The sequence below is a fragment of the Poeciliopsis prolifica genome, unplaced genomic scaffold (genome assembly GCF_027474105.1).
Source record: "Poeciliopsis prolifica strain line A6 unplaced genomic scaffold, Auburn_PproV2 SCAFFOLD012, whole genome shotgun sequence".
Classification (NCBI taxonomy): Eukaryota; Metazoa; Chordata; class Actinopteri; order Cyprinodontiformes; family Poeciliidae; genus Poeciliopsis; species Poeciliopsis prolifica.
The window spans coordinates 9778367-9797486 of NW_026562387.1; the positions used below are offsets into that span (position 1 = coordinate 9778367).

The following is a 19120-nucleotide window of genomic DNA, read 5'->3' on the forward strand; positions in this document are numbered from 1 at the left end:
TCAATGAGATGAGCGTGGTTGAAATCTAAATATATGTTGTTTCAAAATGAATGACTATCAATCAACTTTATTCTAAAATGTGGCACGAAAACCATAGTACAAAAAAAATCTAAAGCAGTGAGCAATGTTGCACTCCAATAGGCATAATAGGTACAGCTAGTCAGAAAGAAATTGGAATAACTGGATCCAATGTCGTTTCGTATTCGAAATATCCATTGTGATAATGGCGCCATCTTGTGTTGATAATATAGCAGTTCAGAAAAGAACATAAACATCCACAAGTACTATCCCTGTTGCTATTTGAGAACAACAGACTGTCCTGTAAAATAAGGACTCACAATGTAGAATAGAAACAAAACACAAAACTCTTAAAATACAAAAAAAATAAATAAATACATATTTATTTGCAAGACATTGTAGCTAGTGCAATGTCTTGCAAATTAATTAAATGTGTTTTTAACATTTTGTAACATTACAACCACATGTTTCAATTCTTTCTATTGGGATCTTTTGAGAAAGGGCAACACAAACTCTGATTGCCTAACTCTGATCGTTTTCAATTCTTTTTTTGATTTGAAATCTGAGCTTTGTGGTGTGCATATTTAGCTCAAAGTAGCTCAATTTCAATCAAATTGGACATAGAGTATCAGTAAAGATTAATTTTTAAGTATTGCCATTTTAGTAGGTCTGAAATGTGATAAAGCAGTTTAAGAATGAAGTTTTTTTTTTATTTTTATTTTTTTTTATCTAAACTGTTTCAGCGTAGCGCCTGGTCAATGTTTAAGGCCATTGTCCTTGTTGAAGGTGTTATGTCCCCTCGCTGGTCTAAGTGGATTTATGGGACTAACATAAATCTAGATACTGAATGAGGAGATGAGATGGCACTTAAGATATTGTCTCCCAAATATTTGCTATTTTCTGTACAGACTTACGTTTTGCTTCAGCGAGGCCTCATGACGACATAACAAAGACCACAATCCTAAAAGAAAATAAAAGCTTATCTTACATAACTCTAAGAAAGCAGAATATATAAACCAACAAAATAACCTACCCAACAAGCACATGAACAAGCGAAAACTGGGATTAAACAAAAATGCTTGTTTCCCCATCAAAACAGTCTGACCTTAAGTATACATTTTTTTAAGAGTACAAAAGCCATTCAAGACTTCACAAAGGTGATGGTGTAACATAACTCCTTCACTTATTTGTGGAAAACTTCCCTATTTGCCAATATTTTCACTGAGAAAATCTAAAATTTTTAAATGAAAATGATGATTGAAAGCTGAAAAGCCTATATGTGCAATGTTAGTTGGCACACTGTTGGCTGGTCTTTACAAAGCAACCAAACCAGGAGAACAATTTTTGTTCTTTGGTGCTGATTGGCTGTATGCCCAAGAGCGAAAACAGGCAAGACTATGGATGCTTGCTCCTGCAGTAACACTGTCCCCACTAGGCATATTAAGCTACATTAAAAAATTCAATTATATGCCTGTTTTGAGAGGCTCTCAAGTATTCATGGATTTTAGTTATTCATGGACTGCTCGTTCCTAAAGCTGGGTTTACAGTCGAGTTGGCCAGAATAAGGCAGCAAAGTACACATCAAGTATAAAAGCCACATCACTGGTTCAGCTTGCACTCTTAATGTGAACCTCTGAAAGCATCACTATAACTTTGCAAACACCAGGGTCCTGCTGTATATCAGTAACTTAACACACCTTCCCCAAGTTAGCACTAACTTGAAATAACTTTGAAGGACCAAAGAACATGTTATGGGGAAACTGTAGATTGAGTTTGAGTGGCATGATGGGTGGTGTCCATAAGTAGTCATTTTCCACTGTGGTGAATTTCCGGAAGACAGCTTTTAAATCCCAGCATAGGATGCCGGTTACATCTCGAAACAACTAAAAATTTCTGCCGACTTCTTTCGGTGGAAATCACATTGTGTGCTGATGTGTAAACTCCCCAATTCAAACCTAAAATCCTCAACAACTGCCTTGTGCTTGCTTTTTTTTTCTTTCATGCCTTTTCACATATTTCTTGATTTGAGACATGGAAACTAATCTAACATTCATGAGCCACAAGTGTGAACACAACTAAAACATGAAATTTTGTAACAATAATACATGGTGGTGGCTCCATAATGATGTGGAGCGCCCTTCTTTATGATAAGGTGGGAAAAACTTCAGTCAAGGTTTTATGAATGTCCTTGTCCTCTTTGTTAAATGTGTCATCTCCGTTTCCTGCCCATCCACCTGATCTAACTCACACTGTTTAGGATGCAGGAAGCGATAATATGATACCAGCGAAATCAGCCCTAGCAATGAACCGCCATAGATTACACCACTAACCACCCAGAAAAATGTAATTGTCTTCAACTCTGGCTTTAAAAAAAACATTAATAAAGGAGTTGAGAAATTTACAACAGTCCATAAAAAGTAATAGACGGTCATTTCCCATTTGATGTTTTGTCCTTTTGCGTTAAAAAAGGTAAAAACCAGAATGGCACCAATGACGCTACGGTACAGCAGTTCAAGGACACCTGAATGGCAGAAGTCGGTTTGAAGCAAGTGGGCCCATATTGTTCCCAGCAGCCAAAGGGAAGCAAAGCCGACTGTGCTGTAGACGCTGAGGATGAGGAGGAGACTGTAGCTGAGAATGAGACTGGTGATGGTGAAGAGTTTGTAGAGCAGGTAGATCACTGTGGGGAGGCCTGAGGGCAATTCTCGACTCTGGGGAAGAGATTTGCGCAGCCAGATCCGGTAGTCCACCAAAGACCATGCCAGATTAAAGAAAGAGAAGACCATAGACATATCTGCAAGAAAAAGCCAACTAAAAGTGATAAATCTGAAAACATTTGAAGTTAAGAAAGGACTTTGTTATCTACTCACACTGTAAGACTGACCACTCATCATGGCTTTGGCATATGTAAAGCTGTAAAAGAAGCTGAGGCGCACTCTCCAGGAAAGTCTCAAAAAGCTTCAACATGCTCAGATCGGCAGTATCGCTGAACAGTTTATTGTGGTGGGAGGTGCTGGGGCCTTCCTCATCATCTTCCGTCAGGTGTCCATTTGAAGACTTTTGATTTTGAGACATTTCTTGTCCCCAAATCTCTTTGTATCCTTGTTCAAGCAGGTGGTAAGACCTGGCGACAGTGTCAGAATAATAAACTGTCATCATGTGATCAATTCAGTTTCTTCTGCAGCTGTGATGATGACATTACAGCTGCAGCACTATTGAAATTCCAGTTTGCAGCCTGCAAATCCTGGATGCACAACATTAAGGCACATACGTACCTGAGGAGGATTCCCATCCCAAATATGTGCAGGACTAAAAATCGTCGCTTTGGTTTGCTGTCCATGACATTTTTATGCATATCTTCTAAAAACCAGGTGTAGCTGAAGATCTGGTTTACTGTCAGCCCAGTGATTATAAACAGTGCAGTCAATCCACTCTGAACATAGCGCTTTTCTAGGAAATATCTAAAAACCAGTGCAGTATCTGTGCAAATATCCCCTAGGTACATCAGTAGTCCCACAAGAGCTAAAAGCCACCGCCACTTGGAGTACTGCTCATTTGAATGCCCCATTGTTATCACTTTAAAAAACTGGTATTCCTGTTCCTGTTTGGTTCCGAGGACGAAGCAATCTCAGTTCTTGTTCCTGTAAGCTTTGTAGTATGTGAGTGTCATCATCACAGGTGGCTTTAAAATCTCTCTGCAAAAGATATACAAGTAAAATTGATTAAAAACAATTGCAATTTGCAATGATGCAACAACAATTATTTCCTTTGTTTTAGCAAAAAACAAATTAAAAAACTGCAAATGACTTGCAATCCTGATTAGTTTATGTTATATGTTCTTCAGCTTATGTTATATCTTCCTGTTCTTTAATCAGTCATAAAAACATTTAATATATCAGCACAATTAATCACATAATAAGCAAATTATAACACAATGTTCTGGACTCTTTATAGTTAAATCTAAATATTTTAGATGTTTCCCTGCATCTGCATGTCTGATTTCAGTAGATAGATGATCAGCAGGCTTTTTCAGAACCACATTCAAGTGAATCAGGCGTGTTAAAGTAGGGAAACATCCCTAAAACACGCAGCACAACTTACATTGAGGAGCAGGAATAAACAAAATACTACCTTGATCGATTGGTGGCTTTATTGAAAATTGAGGCAAATTCAGAGGATAAGATAATGAAATGTTTCCTTCTATTGCTTTCATATATTGTACTTCCATTATCTTACTTTTTAGAAACAAACTCGTATATCTTAACTTAATCATGAGCTACACTGCGGTTAGCACACAGAAAGAAAAAGCAATACTGCACCCAAAATTGTTCCTTTCACAATGACGAAGCACATATAAGAAATAAGAAAATAAGAAGTAAACTTACAGAGACATAATGTCTGTGGCAGAGGGCTCCACAGTCACAGCTGGAGATTCCACTCCCTGCATTTTTCTTTCTCCTTCCCTTGAAACCTGTGCTAAGCCCCACCTCAGCAACCAGTAAACAAATCAACACTCAGGGCAGACATTTGTAATTACAAAGTACGTGTCATTCCTATGAAGGTGTGGTGGTTGCGTGAGTGTGATCTGCACAATTCCCCTTTACATGTCTGTGTCCATTCAAACGTCACCAGCAAGATTAGCTTAACCACTGATCAGAAAGCAAAAGTAACTCATGAACCGTGATTGAAAGTGTGACGTAAAGTAACTTGCATTCCAAGTTATTAAAGGAAGTGAACAAGTCTAGTTTCTCAAAGGTGAACTCTAATAGGCTCTAAAATAAAATGCAATTCTTGAAGAGCTGCATACAGACACTTGAAAAGCCTCATGTTACTGTGCAGCTTAGATAATTTTCTTCCTAATTTTCTTCCTAAATGCCATGTCCCGTGTTGTAGTGCCTTCCAGAGTGATTCAAAACGGTTTTGGTTAGATGACACCAAAATAGACTTATTGGCGTACATTAAAAGTTCTGTGTGGTGGAAAACTGCAAAATACTACAGAGGAGCCTGAGTACACTTCCCCCATTGTTAAAAGTTGGAGGTGGCATTGTCACACTCTGGGAATGCTTTTCTGTATCAGAGACAGAAAAACATTCTGTCTCTGATAGAAAGACAGAATGTTCATCTGATGGGAAGATGAACAGGGCAATCATACAAGGAAACTGTCCTCAAGAGAGTTGGATAGATCACCAAACCCAAACATACAGCCAAGCTCCAACAGAATATGTATTCTTGTCTTAGAATAGCCAAGACAAAGTCCGAAATAAAATCGAAAATCAAATCGATTCATATTTGTCCTGTAAGAACTGAGCCAGCTGTATGTGTGATATACACATGTACTTCCACATTTGGGGCGATGGGCAGCTAGTCAGTTCGCTTTTGCTTGATCCTGGTTTTGCACTGCATTACTTCCTGTCCTCTACTCTCTGTAAGGATTTAGAGCACAGCTAATTGTTACAGATTCAACCAGTGGATTCCTGTTTAATTATCCCTAGATTTTCATCAGCATTACTGTATGTCAGCATTGTACAACAGCTTCAAAAGCATAACATTGTCTTTTTTTTTTCTTAAATCTTTAAAAGAAATTTCTCCTGAGGCTTCAGCTAGCTTCTAAAGTTTTTGTTTGACAAATAGCTTGAAATGTGTGAGATCCTTATCATCCATTTTACTCTGTCATATCCGCATTGAAATGCCAGAGGCTATGAGGGCTTATAAACATGACATGCTGGATTGGACTTCACTGGCTAAATAACTTCCTGGTATTAGAATCTCAGAAGAGGTGTAAAAAAAAAAAAAACTAAATGTTTTTGTTAGCTTTCGAAACTAAAACTAAAAGAAAAAAGAACAAAAAAAACTGTGCTGGTCCCTCAATTTTGGACATTTGCACTGAATAAATAAAATATATGAAGCCGGGATTTCTTCACCTGGTTACATATACAACACGTCATTTAAAAAGGTGTTGATTTATGCTTGCTTGTTTCAAATGCGGGACCTGTTGGACCAGTTTACCTTATGATGGCGCACCAAATACAGAAACCATCCCTCTCTACAGCTCTCCTTCTACTCCAAACCTCTAGGAAGCGGCAGAGAGCCCCAGCTGTTTCCTCTCCTGTGCGTAAAGAGTCTCTTTGGTCAGGCGCAGAGGCTCGCTCTCTCCGTGGACCCTCCTACCAGCAGAAGAGTGACACGCCATTCAACAGCAGCCTGGCCCTGTGCGTGCAGGACGCGTTGGGAGCTCAGACAGATCACACCATCTGGTAGGGAAGAAAAGCACGGAAAATCGCATCTGCGCGACGGACAGAGGGGAAACTTTTGCGAATCGCGTCGACATGGGGATCCGAAAGAAGACCAACAAGAACCCGCCGGTGCTGAGCCACGAGTTTGTGATCCAGAACCATGCAGATATTGTTTCCTGTGTTGCTATGGTTTTCCTACTCGGGCTGATGTTTGAGGTGAGTCCACATGTTGAGCTGGGGTTGTATTGTTTTTGTTTTTATCTTTATTGCAGATTGCGCAGAGTTGGCGAACGAAAAGAGCCGATCGCTTCTTCCCATCTGTTCTTGCAGCAGCTGACATGGCTGTCTGATCAATTCTCCTCTACTTCCTCCTAAAGAGCCAAAGTTTTCGGTGCACCGTGGCCCCGCGTCGCTCTCATTCCCGCATTCACTCCGCTCATCTGAACGCGTTTTCTGGATATCGGGGCTTTCCAGGGAGAAAACCCTCACTTTAACATTTGGCTGCTTGAAATCTATTATTTCCAAACACATGTCGTCAGGCCCGCTTTTTAACCGCGTATTTTTGTCGGAGTGGGACCCAAAAAGAGAACATCAATAAAAATATATGCAAGTTGCTTGCTTGAAAATGAGACGCAGCACATTTGAAACGCGGTGTCGAGCCCCGCGGTTTGAAGATTTTTTGTTTTGTTTTTTTTGCAACAGCCCCGGTTCGCTGAGTTGATGCGTAGAAGTGTTACGTGGCATTCGCGCAGCGGTCGAGAGGGTTGTCGTCCCCCGCTCGCACCGAAACAGAAAGTTGTCCTTTCTTGGCGAAGCGTGCCTCAAAAAGAGACGGGGACCAGACCACCGTCCACTGTGGACTGTGCGTTGTCTTCAGGTTCACTTTAAACCGCATGTTTGTTTATATCTGTCGCGGTTTCATCCTCAGAAGGGAGCGATGCCGCTTTTATACGTGTTCAAAGCAACTTCCGGTATGTACTCCTTCAAAATAAAGTTTGTGACCTTCAGCAGCAGTGGAAAGGTGCTTTACTGTCGCCAACTCATTGTGGAAGTTGTTTGAATTGTATTCCCCCTTTACGTTTAGTTAATAATGACGCTAATATGTATCAATGTCAATTGTAAATAACTTTTCGCTTAAGCTGCTCTTTTATTTTGAAGTATAGAATTTAAGAATAAAAACCAAGTCATGTAAACAATACATTTTATATGTAAAGCACCATAGATGCGTTTCAGCATATTAGCATATCTTATAAAACTGCATTAATTTTAGTGATTTTAATTAAGAACTGAAACAAAAATATTATGTAAATTTATAACTAATGGAGCTATATGTTAAATGTTTATGCGTCATACTTTTGATTATAAAAACCAAAAAGTCCGTTTCTCAGAACCTCTTACTATCAAATGATGCAAACAAAAACCTTTGGTAATGCTTATGGTGGCCCACACAGACATGGGGAAAACTTGTCAGATGTCTAACAGACAGATAGTCAACCCTCTACAAAAGGAGAATTAGCTACAAGAAGTCACATGCTGATGGAAAGTTCAGTGGAAGAAAAAAAAAGAGTAAAATTCAGGTTGAGTTTCCAGAGCCTTAACATCATTTGGTCTTGGTCCTCTCATTAGCCCAGGACAATGTCAGTGCAGCTGTCCACTAGAAAAGTTTAGGGCACAAGTTTCACTTTTCGATATGAATTAATTTTAAAAATGAACCTTTCAACGGTGTTATAATTTTCTACACATGCATCTTCACAACTGCATATGAACATGTATATCAAGTTCCTCAGTGAAGCATGAAAAGAAGTACCATTACGTGAGTCAAACATTTAACTAGCATTTTTCCCAGCATGCAAATTCAAAACGCGTCCTGGAAATGAACCCAAACTTTTCCATTGTTGGCTTTGCTGCAGCTACATGGGTGATCATAATGTGTAAACGGCTTTTGAAAGGGGACAACTATAAAATGTAGTTCCAGGTTACTTATTGGTCTGCATTTACAACAACGCTGCTTCTGAACATCATCACGTGAATCATTTCTAATTACATGCCCCAAGTATTTTTACTTTACCATCACATCTAGCACTTTGTAGGTTTGCTAAATGAAGTTCATTCTCAGCTGCTGTTTTCATAACCAACAACTGTCTTTAGGGTTTGGCAGCTTATTCTGGTGACTGTAATTTACCTATACTCTACAGCAGCTTGGCTCTTGTCCACATCAGTATTTAGACAATACTTTTTGCTTTTTTTCCACATGTTTTATATTTTTTTAATTGTTTTTTTTTGTTTGTTTGTTTTGTTTTGTTTTTTTTTTACAATAAAATAAACATTTGCTCCTCCAGCTTTATGTTGTTAATACATACTATTCATCTCTTTCTAAATCCACAGGTCACCTCAAAGTTTGCAGTATTATTCATTACTGTCCAGTACAATGTGACCATATCAACAAATGGTAAGTGATATGTATACATAAACCGATACTGGTTGATAACATGTTGCATTTTTGGTTAAGGTCTATGAAGCAAGATTTTCTTTGTGTTTTCTTTCTGGAAGATTTGGATTCCAGAGCAGTACCTGCTCCGGTGGCCTTAAACAAACTTATTTTAAAGCTTTCTCTCTTTTTTTAATTCTCTCTTCCATTTAGAGCTAAATTTAGTCTGCCTGATTTATAAGTTCTCTAGTGGCAAGGTTGTGCCGGACGAATTCGGGGCTGAGGAGTAAAATAGGCCTCACACACAATCCAGTCTCCCAATGCTTTCAAGGTTAACATTTTCTTTGCCAGCTTTGAGGACTATTGAGAGAATCCAGTTTCAGAAAGGCAAGAGTTTTATCTAGGGTCTCTCTACTGACCTCCCTCTGTTTCTTATTTACCACTCATATCTTATTAGATTAATCTTTACTCAGATATACTTTTTTGTGTGTTTGTTTTGTCACTTCTACCTTGCAAACATGTCAATGGTTTTATAAAAGAGAACCTCTCTGACTTTTTCCCCATCAGCTGACAGATATTTGCATCTGCACCAGTGGTAGTTAATTTTCTATATGGCGAAATTTTGCACAGTCAAGACTCTGTAATCTTAATGACACCCTTCGGGATTCAGGGTCATTAAAATTGTGACTCTCCACCCGAGGTGAATTAAGTATGGGGCCAATCCTTTGACCACATCATCTCAGTACTTAGGATTGGGACTTAAATGTATGTTGCAAAAAAAAAAAAAAAAAAAAACAACCTTTGAACGTTTTCGTGTGTGGTCATGTGACAACCACAAACCTCAATGTGCTTTGCTGCAATTCCATGTGATGGCTCAACACAAAGTAGTGCAAGGTTTTCAAAGTGGAACAAAAATGTTCCTTAAAAAAAAAAAAACTAGTTTGACCTAAATTAATGGTGAGCTGGTGTGACTCAATACTTACCCCTGCTATCTTTTTAGAGTAGGTGCCTATTAGCTGTAGCTCAATCTCAGTCTGTTTTGATAAAGGTACTCAGTTTGAAAATTTTCAATTGTTTTTAGATCTGGACTTTGACTTGGCCATTTTTGCGTCTATTCAGCGATAGCTCTTGGTTTGTGTTTAGAGTTGTTGTGCTGCCAGATGGTGAACCTCTGTCTCAGTCTGGAATGTTTTGCAGCCTTCTACAGGGTGACTTTCAGAATTGGCCTGTATTTAGCTTCATCCATTTTCCCATCATCTCTGACCAGATTTACACACACAAAAGTGTTTTTTTTTTGAGTGTGTATTTGTCTCGCATAAGAAAGATCCTAATGAAATAAACATTGCGGATTCTGGTTGTGATGTAATAAAATGAAAGAAGACTCATGCAGAAGTCGCTACATATTAAATGTGAATGGGTCACCTTGACTGACGAAAGCATGAGTTTGAAATTGTGGTCGTGGCGTTGACTCCGAATGACTGGTCTGTGTCTCAGAGGGCCCAGAGGAGACGGCAGTGAACCACTTCCACCACGGCATCAAGGACCTCGCAACCGTTTTCTTCTACATGCTGGTGGCCATCATCATGCATGCAATCATCCAGGAGTACGTGCTGGACGTAAGTGAGAAATTATGGAAATATCTGGGGTTTTTTTGTTGTTTTTTTAAACCTCTGAACTGTTTCACTTCAAGTCATTTCTCTTTTCTTTTTTTTTTTATTGTGTCTCTGCAGAAAATCAACCGAAAAAAGCACTTCTCCAAAACCAAGCACAGCAAGTTCAATGAGTCAGGCCAGCTCAGCGCCTTCTACTTGTTCTCCTTTGCTTGGGGCACGAACATCCTTCTATCTGTAAGCCCACCCTCTGACTGGTTTTGTTTTTTGTTTGCTTGTGGTTCAGACTGAACATTGTATTTAAAAACTTTGCGCTCTTAGGAAAACTTCCTGTCCAATCCCGTCGCCCTGTGGGAGGGTTATCCTCATGCGCTGATGCCGTAAGTTGCCAAATTTAGCGACGAGATGCGAACGAAAAGCAAGAAGAGTGTGTGGTCTTTTAAGGCATCTCGCTCTCTTTCAGATTCCAGATGAAATTCTTCTACATTTGCCAGATGGGATACTGGCTACACGCTCTCCCAGAGCTGTATTTCCAAAAAGCAAAGAAAGTAAGTGTTGCTGTTTGGGCCCCGCAGCTTTTTCCTGTTTGGCTTCCTGGGCCGCGTGGTATTGTTTTGAAGAATTATCCTCTTCATGCTGAAATGAATGTGCCAATCCCACTCTGGTGTAAATATTTTGACCTCACTCCGCCTCCTCCTCTCTGTGTTTACCGTTCAGGAGGATATTCCACGGCAGCTCGTGTACATCTTCCTGTACCTGGTCCACATTGCTGGCGCCTACATTCTGAAGTAAGCGTCACCTCTGAAGCGAAAAGTCAGAGCTTAGGGTGAAATTGGTCGTATATTTCTCCTTCTAAAAAGTCCTCCTTGTCCCTTTCAGTTTGAACCGACTGGGTTTGGTCCTGCTGGTGTTGCATTATTTTGTCGAGCTTCTGTTCCATGTCTCCCGTCTCGTCTACTTCAGCAACGAGAACAGACAAATGGGGTGAGTTCTGTATTTTCAAATCAATGGATTCGGATGGAAATAAGATTTTGTGAACTTAAAAAAAAATCCATCTTTTTCCTTTGTCATAGATTCACCATCTGGGCTGTCTTGTTTGTGATTGGACGGCTGCTTACCTTGTCCCTGTCGGTCCTCACCGTGGGCTTCGGCCTCTCCACCGCTGAAAACCAAGGCTTTGATTTGGCTGCAGGAAACTTCAACATTTTCTTTGTGCGGTAAGTACATCTGACGATACAAAAGAGAAAACATGTTTTTTAAATATGCTGTTGATAAACAAGAATGTATTCTTGTTCCCTCATATTTAGTCAGATTTTTTTTTTTTCCTAATTTAGGTCAGGCAGCATTACCAAAATTAGTTCTGTTAGTTAAATGCCAGAAGAACTGGAACATAAAAAAAATCAAATAAAAAAATAAATAAGATGATGAATAATAAATGTTTTTGCCACTCAGAGAACTGATTGTTAATCTAATCTACTAGGATGACCGTCCTGTCAGCCATCTGCTTCACGCAGGCCTTCATGATGTGGAAGTTTATCAACTTCCAGCTGCGGCGATGGAGAGAGCATGCCGAGGCTCAGACGTTGAAAAAGAAACAGGCTCCTGCTAAGAGCAAGTCGAAAAAAGACAAAGGTGGGAGGGCAAGAAACACCCAACTACAAATAAACTGTGAGAATAAAAGTGCAAAAATGCTTTTAGCTAACTCCTTTTTTTTTTTTTTGCAGCAAACGGAGTAAACGGCGTGAGCTCTCATAGAGCCGATTCACCAAGATCAAGAAAAGAGAAGTCTTCATAAGACATAAAGAGGAGAAGAAAAGTAAACATTCCTGCCAGCCTTCCTCATCCCGCGTATCTCAAAGAGCCGCCTCTCCCAGGGTCTTCTCGGCTGTGAGCAGCTGGCTGATTCAACGGCTCCTTGACCCCAGACCCAATGTGCGGATTCACCTTCCCGCACAGGACCGACCTCCCAGCTGGAATTCCCAGGGCCACTCAGATTTGCTTTTGCTGCCGATCGTCCAGCTCACAATCAGCTCCAAATCTTCCTTCTGTGGTATTAATTAAAAACCAACAAATAAACTGAGGGAAAAAGACCTTATTTAAGAAGTGCCTATTGATGTGGGTTGCTTTGGGGGGGGTTTGGGAGGAGGTGGTGTTTTTTGTACAGATTGTAATTGTACCAAATCAGGAATGATCACTTTATTTCTTTTTCCCACTTCAGGTCATTAAGTGCTTTATTGAAATGACATGTATTCTTGTTCTTTCACCACCATATCTTGTATTTATACACCAACCAGCTCATCCTGATGCTGTCCTTCTCTTGGATGAATTCCATTTTACATTTCTCCTGCATTCCCAAGATCGGAGGTTGTATAAAGTCCTGTTATCTCCAGCCTTTGCCCAGATCACACTTTAGTCTTTTTTTTTTTTTCAACCACATTAGACATAAACAGACACATGTAGATAGAAAGAAAACCATTGAATAAGCTTGGAATAAGAGGATATACAAGCAAGCAAATTAAACGAGTACATTTATGGTTCAGTACTGTGCGGAACTGCCAGCCAAGAAGAAGAAAAAGATAAAACGAATGGTAAACTAATGTAGCATTTGATTACTGGAGTAGGTGAAAAGCTTTGTAATCACAACATGTTTGTCACAAACTTCTTTAAAAGTTGCTGCAGTTGTAATCATGCTGTTTTAGACACATTGTGCTTTTAGATTTTAATTCTGTAGCATCAACGAAGATACAAATCAGGAAAAAAAAAAAAGAAAAATGTTTTTGTGATTTGTCCAACCTCTCAATGTTAAGAAGTAATGTTCTTATTGTGTTTGTTCCATTATGGATTAACTTACCTGTGGGTGTGTATATATATCTGCATATATATATATATACACACACACACATTTATTGTTGTAAACCTTTACTCCCTCCCTGCCCTCCATACTGAGAATTGACTGTGCCAAAAGAGCCTGGCTAACTACAGCTGACCATATGCCTTTTACTTACACACCACAAAGCATTATAGGCCTGTCAGCTGTACTTTCAAGACTTTGTTACCTAAGTAACACAAATGTATTCTGAAGAATGAATTCTTAATTTTAGGCATACCGTTTAGTGAGCTACAATAAACTCCAGCAGTGTTTGTTTCTCTCTACTCGCCCTGGGGGTTTATCCTGTAAAGAAATAAAATGATCTTGTTAAAACAGAAGCATTCTAGATTATTTTACTGTATGTGTCAAAGTCCAATTAAGACCTAGTGATGATCTAGTGCACTAAAAGTAGCTCAGAATATATATCAATTGTATCCAACATCAGTACCCAGGTCACTGATTTTGCTGTGGTAGAAATAATTTTGCGTAGCATGTAGGTTAATAGCCGGTGTAGTAGAGTAATAGAAAGCCAGCAGATCTAATAGTCAAAATGCTGATTCTATATAATTGAATCATGAGTTGAAAGGGCTTCTATAAAAGTGTTAGTAGTGTCGGATGGAGTTCAAATCAGCGAGGTTTTTCATTCGGTGTAAAGTGGATAACTCTTATTTCAAGACAGAGGCAGCAAATATATATGTCACTGGCTCTGGAGATGTTTTTCAGCAGCAAGATAGCAAGGAAAGATAAATGCAGCAATGTAGAGAGACATTCTGGATGTTAATTTTTCAGCCAGACAACACGGCGACCAAGATTATAGTGGCTTTAAAACCTCTCTGTGAATGTACTGGAGAGGTCAAACCAGAGTCCAGGCTTGAATCTAACTGAACATTCCTGGAAAGTTCTGAAACAAACATCTCCCATCCAATCTGCTGGAGCTTGAGAAGTGCTGCAAATAAGGATGGGTGAAAATCCATAAAGATGGGAGTGCTAAGGTTGTGGCAAAAGGAGTGTAGGTGCAAATTGATGTTAAAGACGGATCAACAAAGTGAAAGGCAAAAGCTGTGAATATTAAAGCAAATGTGATTTTTTTTTTGTTTGTTTTTAATAAATTTGCAAAAATCTCAAAACGTTTTTGAACATAATTATAATGGGGTGTTTGTGTATTGAATTTTGAGAAAAGAGTTTAATGTGACGCAATTTGAAAAAGTGACCTAATGAGCCATCTAGGTTGTACCTTGTCCTGTCACTCACCCAATGACTACTGGACATAGGCATCGAGACTCAGCAATAATCCATAAGCATGCACAATGATGGATAAAACCCAATGACTAAAATAATGGGAAATGGCACAGGATCTTGTGTACTGGGGGAAAAAAATAATATTCTTGTTTCTGAGTCAAGGGATTTCAGCCAGACAAAGTGAAAAACCAACTCAGTTTACCGTGAAAGCATTGTGGTGGAGAAATGCTGTTTCTCATATTATGGAGTCAGATGGGATACATGAAAATGCTTGAAGAGCATTCATGTTGATTTGTGTGGAGGAGAAAATGCCGTGGAAATCCATATTTCAATTAATCTCAAATGTGTCAGTGTACGAGAAACCTCTTGTTTTCAGACCAACAAAATGAAAATTTATGGCGTGGCCAGTCCATTCCAGAGCCCTCAATGCAATTGAAAACTTGTGGTGTAACATCAAAAATGCTCTTTCTGAGGAAAAACCAAAAAGATAAATAAAAGAAAATCAGGGGAATTGTAAAATGTAGTAAATTATAAAGTGCTAGGAACTTCCACTGGGTTTCATAAAATAAAGAGGAAATAATGTGATGACTATTATTATCGCTATCATCGTCATCTTCGAATGTCTTCATAGGACATCATTCTAGGCCACAAATCCATATTTGAGTAAATTAACGTTTTTATCAGTTTCCTGACTGATCCCAATTCCCACTAAAACATTTTTCAACCGCACACAATGAGGACATGACCTTTGATTTCAAAGGGAAACAGACCACTAGGTGGTGCTGTTGCACAAAATTTGGCTCAGAAGAACCCCTGCTCGCTTGTTTGGTCAATAGACATTTGGTCAAGGAGGCAGAATATATATAAAATATATATGTACCTGTATAAGTACACGGTAATTGTTAAGGATCGGTAGGCTTTGTAAAAAAAACATTTTCAATAGAGAACTTTTGGTCGGTTCACAGACCTGTCAACCAAAATTTCACGAGCAACTTAGTTAGACAAGTGTTAATCATTAACAGAAGGAACGCAACATTTCAGTGATTTAATCAAAATAAGCTCCAACATCAATGTCGAGCGTTTTAGTTTGATGCAGCTCTTGCAACGCCAATTTTACGACATCGCATAAATGTTAATGGTCTCAAAATTTACAACTACTTTGGTGAGCCTGAGTAAAATAGTTGCAATCTTCTTTAAACAATGAGGTTTTTTATTCTAGAAGAACCACAGTCGAGGGTGTGTGTGTGGGGATGTTATGCTTAGTATATCCTTGAAACCACAACATCCATAAAAAAAATTTTTTTTTTGATATTGTACAGTGGCGACCATAAGAGACCGTCTGCAGATTAAATGTCGTCAGAGCGATGCTGATTAATCAAACAGCAAGTACCGTAATCCTAACAGGTAAAGCGCCTCGGGACTGCACAGGAGCCCCCCACCCCCGGCGGTAACTGAGTCGATTTGTGTTCGGAGCCCAGTGATGTGGTTTCGTGTGTGTGGGGGAGGATAGCAGCAGCAGCAGCAGCAGCAGCGGCGGCGGCAGCTACCAGCCAGATAAACACTCAGCATTGGTTTGCAGAGCAGGAGTAACATGGCGGCACAGTTAGCCAGCAGAAATGTTGTTTCACTACCGCGAAGGTCAGAGCTGGCTGGGATAAACAGGATTTAACAGTGAGGACTCGGCGGAAAGTTTCAAATCGTAAGTAGTCACACGCCTCTGTGCTTCTGGCAGAGAACGGACGGGCTGTTTTCGTTGTGAAATCCACGATTCGGAGCGAGAGGTCTCCAATCTCGGTTGTGTGTCTGTCTGACAGAGGCTCTCTTGCTTTGGCGTTAGCCTGTTAGCAAAGCGCTAGCTTCTTGGCTAGGCTCCCTGCTTGTGGCAGTCGTGTTTTCTGCAGCAAAACTAAACTAGACCGCAAGCTCGCAAGAAAGACCTCTGCATTTTTCATATGCTGCTTTTATTTCACGTGGGTCCACCCAGCGGTATATAGTCACTCAACCCGGAATGTTAACGTGCACAACACTTTCATGTGTCATTGTTATTTTGTGCTGAGTTAGCGAGGGACCGTTCCTTCAACACCGGGACGAAGTTCGCCAGTTTAGCGGGGACACAGTTAGCATGCTAGCGGTTGTAGCTGCAGGCTAGTCTCGCTGTTTGGCAGAATATGAGCGAGTGAAGACAGTTCCCATCGCCATGTGTTGAAGCGTACATCTATTTTGCGTTTGTTGTGCTTGAAACGAAGCTTCATTTGCGACTTGCCACGTCAGATAAAGTTGATAAAATTGTTCACAGTGCTTGGAGGACTTATTTCTCTTGGCTAAACTGGTGTATATTTTCCTTTTTGGCGAGCGTCACAATGCCTCGTTAGTTCTCACTAGCACTAAAATAAGCTTTCAACGTGTGCGTGGACTCTTCTTTAAAAAAAACAAAACTTTGGTTGCAATGGATTTTATTTAGGGGTATTAAAACAAATTGTCCTAAAGATAAACACAAGGAATAGTACGGCAAGGGCTGTTAAAAACTAAGGGAGAAAGGTCTGAAGTCTACATTTTTACAGTGGGAATAATTTATATGCTGACAGTGCTCCCAGACAACCTGGATCATCATCAGGTCAATAATTGAACAGCAAAGGAACGTGCAAACATTTCAGTCTCCTTAGGAATGATGTGCATATCACCAATGCAAAGAAGAAATAAAAGACATGTCTTATCTGGATTGTAAAAAAAAAAAAAAACCCTCAAAAAACATCACATAACCTTTACATCATAAATCAGTGTTATAGACAGAAAACATGACACAGTAGCAGAGCAGTCAATAGAAGTAAAGGTATTATATGTATTAATCTATCCGGTGTAAAACTGAATTGACAAAAATGTGGTGAGCTGGGTTTCACTTTTACTTCACTTCACAACTTTGAACTCTGTAGATTTGTGTGACCGCATAAAATCTCAATAAAGTATTTCAGTTTGTCGTTGTAATGTGACAAAATGTTATAAAGTTCAAGGAGTGAGTGCTTTTACGAGGCATTGTAAATGAAGTTATCCAGTATACAGCCTGCTGTAAAAGTGCTGCTAATTTTTTGCAAAACTTTTTTTTTTTTATCTGACATAAATGAAAGATGAAACAAATGCATGACATGATAGAAGTTTGGTCAATATTTTTATTCAACATTGAATAAATATAACGCAGTAACATACCCGGATCAGACCCATACTGATGTTTGGTTGAACTAATACAAATAATTCTTACTACCATCTATTTTTGCAGTGTTGGTTTTTTTTTCCCCCGCTCCGTCCCTTCTCTTCCCAATAAACGAAACTTGCCCATGTTTTGCTTTTCTTTAAAGCTTTAAGATGACTCACTCGGATAAATTTGCCTTACCTTGCATGCTGTGTTTCTAATTAACACGCACGCTGCATTGTCGATGCTGATATGTTATACTGAGCAGCTCCACTTGGACTTACGAGTGAATAGAAGGGATGCTTTCTCAAAATGTAAGTCTTTAATGCAGCATGGGGTGATGCTGCTAGGAGGTTTCATTGTCTGTTGCGTTGTTGTGCCTGTGTTTCGTCTTTAATGCAGCATGGGGGGATGCTGCTTGGAGGTTTCACTTGTGTGTTGCGTTGTTGTGCCTGTGTTTCGAGTGCAGCGCTCTCCTTCTGCTTGACTGACTCAGAACTATACAGGCAGACAGCTTGTGTCGTTTCAATGAGTGACGGCACTTCTCTGGAGGAACGCCTCCCGTGGAACCAGTTGAGCAGCCCGTGTTGCATCACTCTGCCCACCTGACGGCGTGTCGTAGTTGTCACATCGCCTGTGCAAGCTCTTGCTCGACATGTTGTCCTGCTGCAGTTTGACTTCAGCTAGTTTTCTTCTGTGAGAATCGGATGTGATTGATTTCAGGCACATCTGCCAGAAGTCGTAGCAAAGGCCAAGATTCATGACGTTTAGGAGAAACACCTTTAGGTTTGTGTTTCTCATTCGGAGCACCTTGGCCTCAGCCAAAGCACATACATTGATTTACTGCCTGGCAGGAAGGTAAACCAGAGACTCTGTGTTTTGATACAGTTATTAAAGTTGACATCGAAATAATATTAAATCGATTCAGTTTGGAGGGGGATAGTATGTTGTGCTTTTCATGTGCTGTGATCTGCCACTATCACAGCTTTTTGGTTTGAGAAGAATATCCACTAGTCGTCAGTGCCAAATGAGCGAAGGTTGAAAAAATAAACTGGTGATCTAGACCCCTCACCTGATTTAATATTACAAACTTGTGCTCTTTTTATTTTGCAAGAAATTCTTTACATTTAGCGGTTACTTTTTTTTTTTTTTTCCACCCAAATATGTTAACTTCCATTTTCCAATAGGACAGTCATTAAGCTGTGAGTGTCCTCAAGCAAGTTCATATCAAAATAAAGAGTGTTTCCTGTTGTATAAGTTGCTGTTCGTGAAGACAGGTGTGACTATGAAGTGATGGCCTGTTTTCAGTTTTTTGGGAGATGCCATCAGGCTGTTATTTAAAATGTCTTGGTGTTTCATCGCAGTCCCCTTTCTCTTCCTTTAGAAGGAATAGGGGCCCACAGCATCATAGATGTGATACCATAGCATACCATACTTGGGTTTCTTTTACACCACACTCACTCTCAGTGTTTGTTGGCAAAAACTCAATCTTCATCTTGTCGGACCGAAGCACAAGGTTACAGTTAAAGCTGACACACT

The 19120-nt window shown here is 39.7% G+C and overlaps 3 protein-coding genes across 6 annotated transcripts in view; 2 read left to right on the forward strand and 1 right to left on the reverse strand.

Moving 5' to 3' along the window:
* Nucleotides 1-544: 544 nt before the first annotated feature.
* On the reverse strand, nucleotides 545-4814 carry xkr9 (XK, Kell blood group complex subunit-related family, member 9). The gene is made up of 4 exons (XM_055037284.1): nucleotides 4404-4814; nucleotides 3294-3713; nucleotides 2889-3142; nucleotides 545-2812 (listed from the first exon to the last, which is right to left on the reverse strand). Exons 2-4 carry the CDS (start codon nucleotides 3584-3586, stop codon nucleotides 2187-2189), a joined length of 1173 nt encoding a protein of 390 aa, XP_054893259.1. The 5' UTR covers nucleotides 3587-3713; nucleotides 4404-4814; the 3' UTR covers nucleotides 545-2186.
* Nucleotides 4815-6146: 1332 nt separating this feature from the next.
* On the forward strand, nucleotides 6147-14300 carry tram1 (translocation associated membrane protein 1). Its single transcript, XM_055037285.1, has 11 exons — nucleotides 6147-6467; nucleotides 8637-8700; nucleotides 10174-10295; nucleotides 10410-10526; nucleotides 10611-10669; nucleotides 10753-10837; nucleotides 11007-11077; nucleotides 11169-11273; nucleotides 11363-11506; nucleotides 11770-11921; nucleotides 12014-14300. Exons 1-11 carry the CDS (start codon nucleotides 6345-6347, stop codon nucleotides 12082-12084), a joined length of 1113 nt encoding a protein of 370 aa, XP_054893260.1. The 5' UTR covers nucleotides 6147-6344; the 3' UTR covers nucleotides 12085-14300.
* Nucleotides 14301-15797: 1497 nt separating this feature from the next.
* The window catches only part of ncoa2 (nuclear receptor coactivator 2), a 69002-nt gene continuing 65679 nt past the window's right edge, over nucleotides 15798-19120 (forward strand). For all 4 annotated transcript variants that reach the window (XR_008606458.1, XR_008606459.1, XM_055037249.1 and 1 more), the window contains exon 1: nucleotides 15798-16096. The gene's annotated coding sequence lies outside the window, so the exon portion shown is untranslated. The remainder of the gene's footprint in view (nucleotides 16097-19120) is intronic.

Bases quoted from the DNA above. Each gene is read 5' to 3' on its own strand.
- xkr9 (XM_055037284.1), bottom strand. From the start codon at position 3,586: ATGGGGCATTCAAATGAGCAGTACTCCAAGTGGCGGTGGCTTTTAGCT. The intron at 3,143-3,293 runs GTACGTATGTGC...CACTGTCGCCAG, and splicing joins GGGATGGGAATCCTCCTCAG to GTCTTACCACCTGCTTGAAC. The intron at 2,813-2,888 runs GTGAGTAGATAA...TTTTTCTTGCAG, and splicing joins TGAGTGGTCAGTCTTACAGT to ATATGTCTATGGTCTTCTCT.
- tram1 (XM_055037285.1), top strand. From the start codon at position 6,345: ATGGGGATCCGAAAGAAGACCAACAAGAACCCGCCGGTGCTGAGCCAC. The intron at 6,468-8,636 runs GTGAGTCCACAT...CTAAATCCACAG, and splicing joins TACTCGGGCTGATGTTTGAG to GTCACCTCAAAGTTTGCAGT. The intron at 10,670-10,752 runs GTAAGTTGCCAA...GCTCTCTTTCAG, and splicing joins TATCCTCATGCGCTGATGCC to ATTCCAGATGAAATTCTTCT.